Source organism: Haplochromis burtoni, unplaced genomic scaffold, assembly GCF_018398535.1.
Source record: "Haplochromis burtoni strain Fernald_Lab_line unplaced genomic scaffold, NCSU_Asbu1 Contig_104, whole genome shotgun sequence".
In the NCBI taxonomy this organism is placed as follows: domain Eukaryota; kingdom Metazoa; phylum Chordata; class Actinopteri; order Cichliformes; family Cichlidae; genus Haplochromis; species Haplochromis burtoni.
The window spans coordinates 1,899,540-1,905,552 of NW_024582465.1; the positions used below are offsets into that span (position 1 = coordinate 1,899,540).

The window sequence follows — 6,013 nt, forward strand, 5'->3', positions numbered from 1 at the left end:
CATTTCACAGATAAAACAACAACATGACTTTTAGCACACTTTGTTACCAGTTTTGTCACAAGTTACATCAGGGACATGTTAAAATAGAACCAGTGTGTCCTTTATATTTCACAACTAGGCAAAACAAAATGTACCAGGTTTGCAACACGGTCTGTTACTTTCCAAGTGCGGATGTATTTGCTGTACTGGGCACCAGCCAAGATGCCACAGAGAACCTCCACCATCATTCCCAGACCATAGCCTTTGTACCCTCCTGAAGATAAAAACACAGAAAAACATATGCATGGAATAAATGTATTATACTGATCCTAGCCATCAATGGCATGTAATTCCACCAGTTCTGATAACTGGTTTCCAATTAATCTCCTATATGAGTTTCTCAGATCTGTGTATCTTGATATAGATGAAGCACAAATCAGCCAGTTAGGGTTGTGGTTCAATTATATAGACTTAAAAAAGCAAGCAAACAAACACATATTTCACACATGAAGAATGAAAACATTCTTGACAAGATCTGTTGCTTCTGACCTGTGGCTTCACTGCCACCAACAGGCACCAGTCCTCCTCCGGTCAGCACTCTCTTGGGGTCTGTTGTAATTTTTCCCAGAGGGTCACAGCCCCAGCCCTCAGGAATGGGGTCTCCACGCCGCTCATGAAGCTCCACCTATGCACATTTATATACAGTACAAGAGAAGAATGTTTCCACATTAAAAATGTTGTTGTTTCAGTGGTCAATCACTGCTCGCTTGCATTTAATTTGTTAGCAGCTTACATGTGCAATAAACAAATATGCAGCAGTAGAGATGTTGATCTTACCTTTCCAATGGCTACTGCTGAAGTGGCCATGTCTAAAACAAAGCTGTCTCCATCTTTAGCAGGAGCCGCAACACTGATGGGGTTGGTGCCCAAAGTACACTGCAGAGTTCACAGAGTTTGAATAATGAAGATTTTATGATCAAATTCATAAATATCTTAATTAAAATGTCGTATATTGCATTAACTATGGATTCTTTTCTAAAATAGTTAATACATATACCTCTTTAGCACGTGTGGGAACCACCAGTGGTGATGTGTTGGTAAATGACATCCCCTGTGGAGTTTAGATTTTTTCTTAGAAAGTTAAACAAAAAGCAAAAGCAACTGATCATGCTATGATCTAAAGAAGCAGCTGAGAAACAAAGTCATTGACATCTATCATCCTGGAAGGAAATACAAAGCTATACTAAAACATACTAAATCTGGGTCTATAATTGAAAAATGCATTCTTTCTGGGGGAAAAAAATCAACTGAAAAGGGGGGAAAAAGATCAACAGACAAACATTTCACTCACAATCATGTTTTCTTTCAGCGCCTGCATTGCATAGTATCCAGCAATGCCATAATGGTTGGAGTCTAAAAAGAAAAAGGTCACATATAAATTTAATGGCTGAACAGCAGTGGTAATGCACTGTCATTGTTTTAGTCGTCAGATTTGAGAACTATCTCTCCACTATAAATAAGTGTTGAAATATAATAATTATATTTAAAAACTCAAGATTTTATTGATGAGATCAGAGCACTTGTTCCCCTTAAATGAAAGTTTCTTAAACCTCTAAGAGCTAAATCATCATGGGCCCCAATCCTAATCAAACCCTGTGCAATCTAATTATGTAGGTTTCTTTGTTGTTTTTAATTGTTATCTTAAGTTTTGGCAGTCAGGCAACAAGGAAAGCAATAATTCTAATTTACACTCTTAAAAACTACTTAAAGATTTTTTTTCTCCAAAATAGAAGTTAAGGGTAGGGTTATTATTACCAATAGTGACTTATGACTTCAGAGGGTTAATAAAGTCTAACTGAGTCTTATATACCTCACTGAGTGTTAAACAAACTAAACAGTCAACTAGTTGCTGAACAGGAATCATGCACTTATAAAGGCAAGATTTTGTATAATCAAATACTTTAGTAAATATCTATGCAAAATGAAAAGGTTTTTAAACAGGGCAACAAATGACAGACATATATTGCTTGTTTAGTATAAGACCAGTTATGTCTAACATAGTGCACTATATTTTGGTTCTTACTGGAAGTAAAATGCAAACAGTTCAATAATAAATGATCTGGAAACCCGTTTAACTGTGTCGCCACTATAACATTTCCTTGAAATGGGACTCACTGTGTGCCACCACCCAGCCAATGCCAACGTCGTTGGCCTTTTTTATATGGCCAGATTCATACAAAAGTTTCCCACCACCGGGCCTAAGAGATTCTTCCCATCCACCAGTGCTGTCGCTTCACTCTCCTTTTCTACCACTGGCTCACCATCCTTGGCACAGATGCCAGTTTGAATGTCCTTCACATACATGTCTGTTAAAAATATAGTGAGTACACATAAACGACACACAGACTTAAATTTAAAATTACTGCTGATGTCTCCAGCATCAGTGAGGAAAGATGCTTAGTTTTTGTGCAAATAAGACACAATGATATGTACAGTGAGGATCAAACAATGAAGCAACAATGATGAAAACACAGTTTTGAAGGAGGCTGACCCATCCTGTTGAGTCCATGGCTGTAGTGGCCCCTGTGGTCTCCTTCCACCAACACTTCAGCTAGACTGCGAGCATGATGCTGCTTGGTACCCACTGCTGTCATGCACCTCTCAATGAAGCCTTTGACCTCCACCTCGCTGATCAAACATCTGCATGGGGAACGCGATATTTAATAAGAAACATTTGAAAAAGTAGAGTAAAGATGATGATGTGATCATACTGCTTGTTTGGATATTGCATGTACTAAAAACACATTACACATATTACTTTTTTATCAGTCATATCAAATTCAACGGTCGACAGTCCAGTTATTTACTCTAACATGAATTGCTGATTTTCCTTAAATTGCAGTTTATCTTACCTAAAAATTTGAATTATATCATATAATTATATGAAATGTATTGCTTTTATTTTGTAAGGTTAAATAACCATCACCATCTTGGCTTCTTGACCTGAGTATATTTGGATGAAAGGGGTGGCTAGCTAATTTTATTAGAATGGTGCAGTGGTACTTCATTTATATAAGTGTATTAAATGCTGTGTCACTTTTGTGCAGTGAAAGACAGACATTTAGAAAGCCACAAAAAGTTCACACACCACACTCTGCAAATCTTATCAATACTTAACCATAAAAACATTTACTTAATATTTATTTTCACAAGGCTTGGGTGTATCATATTTTCTTTACCTGGTTTGTCCATGCACTACATCCAGTGGCTCATCACCACACTGGAGCATCTGAAAGTGGTTGGGCTTGCCCTGCTGCCTGTGTAATTACAACTAAATGCCAAATAGGACAAAATAAAACACACCTAACATCTATTATTGTATGTATTTTTTTACTACAGGTTCATTCATTTTCATTTTATTAGCACCAGAAGTTGTTTATTTGGAAAGCATAGCTAGCATACCTTCTTTGTTCTTTCACTTTTGACACGTGGATATGAATGTGTAACACACATGACTAGGCTGTCAGCCTGTCTAGTTGTATTACAATTGTCTCCTTGATGAGCTTAATTAAATGTTTCTGTGTAACACATCTGAATCTGTGTGAGCTGAGCTGATTACATCATACATATTTTGTGTTCACCTTTGAGCCCTGCGTAAATAATTGTTTTGGCTCACTGCATCTAATTAAAAATCAGTGCACATGACCATGGCAGTCAGTTAAACTACCACAGGAGTTTTCTGCCTGATGGTCTAGCTCTCATTCAAAGACTGGAATCAAGAACAGGACATAAATAAAGTAAACTGCAAAGCTCCCCCATACTCTACACAACAGTTCCACCATGGGGATTTGTTTCCTGCCCTGTGCTAATTCAAATTTCCATTTTTGAAGTGATTGCAAAACCTGTAACCACACTGATGATATACTTGTGGTAGAAGACTGCCTTCAAGAGAACACCTGAGGAGTATATTGTGAACTTCAACATGGCCTGGCTTTCTTACATTAACTGGCTTGACAAAACCTAAAAGCCCAGTCAGTCATGATGTGTATCATGATTAGTGGTTATCAGTTGGTTATCAAACCTTTCTTTCCTTCCTGTAATAAAACAAGTTTGAACAACTAATGATAAGTTCTGAGTGTTTAATGGTGAAAATGTAATGCTTTTCATCCTGTCGTCATTCTCATCCTCCTTTTTGCTTCTTTCAGAATCAATAAAAATAGACATAAAAATAATTTACCCTGAGACTATTTGTGATAAAAACAAAACAAAAAAACATTTCCTTTTCTTTTGTAAAATTAATTTCCAGCAAGATATTTTCACATTCCAAGAATTACCCAAAAGAAAAAAAACAATAAAAGTAAGACAAGTTAATGAAAGTTTAACATAATTGTGTATAATTTCATTATTGTTATTTAATGCATTATTATTACTTTGATGTAAGGAGCAATTTACCATTCTTTATTTTTGGCCAGATTTTGGGCATTGCACTCAAAACTAGAGGTGCATGGACAATTCAAATATTGATAGTATTGATACCAATGCTGGTATTGGTATTGCTTAGGTTCTAGCACAATAGTATCAATACTGCGTTTCCAGGTTGCCAGCCAGTTAAATAATTATGATATTATCATTATTATCATCATTATCATTAGTAGTAGTAGTATTGGAAATGAAAAATGCCTTTCAGCTTTTCAGTTTCAAAAAACATGAAATGTTGAAAGGTGTGTTTTGTTGTATTAACTAATTATTGTGGAAAGTAAAACTCACAGTAATTTAGGGGTCATTAAAATGTGTTCAGAATTCGCACATTATTTATGATTCATCAAATGAAGTCGTAGCACACTGCTCTTCCCTACATTAGCTTTATAGGTTAAAAGTATCGGTATTACCAGTAATGGACAAATGCTAATGATTTGGTGGCTCGACACCAAAAAATGTAGGATGGCACAGCACCGCTGTAAGCTGACGTTTACGGTTTTTTCTCTAAAATCTAGCAATTACGAAATGTAGTGAGATGGTAGAATATTAATAAAGATGGAGACGATAGAAATACTAAAACACGGTAGAGGTAAACGTCTGTACACATAATAAATAATAAGTTACTGGATCACAAAAGCACTTTTTGTCGCAAGTCTTGCGATTATGTTAATCACAATGAAAAAACTCTTGGATGAGTTGCTAACTCGTCTTGGCGCACAGGTTTTTAATTCATTGACTGAATCTACAGGTGTCCTTTGACCACACTTCTAACCACGCTCCTACCTGTTCATGCTGACTTTGCTGTCCTTTCACTATGATGGTCTGTCGATCCTGGATCAGATGTTTTGGGGGTAAATCCGATGACCTGGCAACTTTCCTCTTCAAGTGCCTCAATGTTAGGAAACGCCCCGTGTGTCAAAACTATCTGTCAGGTGTCTCTGCCCGGGGAGAAGCTTTGTGATTTGGCAAGGTCGTGAACCTGCTGCTTTCGGTATTTCCATTATATCGTGTCAATTTAACCCAGAAAGCACATTCTGATCACAAGTACAAGTCAATGAGTTTGGCAAATTGACTGTTTAATATCAGCCAATGACACAGTTTAATAAGTGTCATTGGCAATAAAATGTATTTTTCAAGAGAGATCTGGCCAAAGAGGGCAGCAGAGTGGAATCACTTTTTGGCACACCTGGTGTGCCGTCTGGGACTCTAAATCGCCTGGGTGGCCGGTCTCAGCCGGTGGGGAGCCAGACCGGCCTACGCCTGAGAATAATTATTACCAGCACGAGTGGTAGTTTGACCCGTGGGGAATAAGCCTTTCCCGTGTGTGTGTGTGTGTGTGAGATTTCTTTTATTAAAGTTATTAAGGTGTGTTTTAGTCTTTTTATGATTTGTAGCGAGCCTGACGCTCAGTGTCCTTTTATTCTTTTAACATACTTTTCTGTGTTTTATTTCAGTGAAGGAGGACGAGCCAGTGGCCCTGGGACCTCAGGTGGTGGGTCGTTTTCACACTTTCTTTTGTACAGCACTGGGTGGTCTGCAGTGATTCTTGTGGTGT

At 37.5% G+C, this 6,013-nt stretch overlaps 1 protein-coding gene across 1 annotated transcript in view; it reads right to left on the minus strand.

Annotated features, from left to right (window-relative positions):
• The window catches only part of LOC102301235 (uncharacterized oxidoreductase YjmC), a gene marked incomplete in the record, with an annotated part of 21,787 nt that extends 16,132 nt beyond the window's left edge, over positions 1 to 5,655 (minus strand). Inside the window, 9 exon segments of the mRNA XM_014335344.2 lie at positions 135 to 253; positions 529 to 664; positions 817 to 915; positions 1,037 to 1,090; positions 1,331 to 1,392; positions 2,155 to 2,200; positions 2,203 to 2,345; positions 2,531 to 2,679; positions 5,242 to 5,655. Of these exon segments, the coding sequence (XP_014190830.1) occupies positions 135 to 253; positions 529 to 664; positions 817 to 915; positions 1,037 to 1,090; positions 1,331 to 1,392; positions 2,155 to 2,200; positions 2,203 to 2,345; positions 2,531 to 2,679; positions 5,242 to 5,249 (816 nt within the window).
• Positions 5,656 to 6,013: the final 358 nt, after the last annotated feature.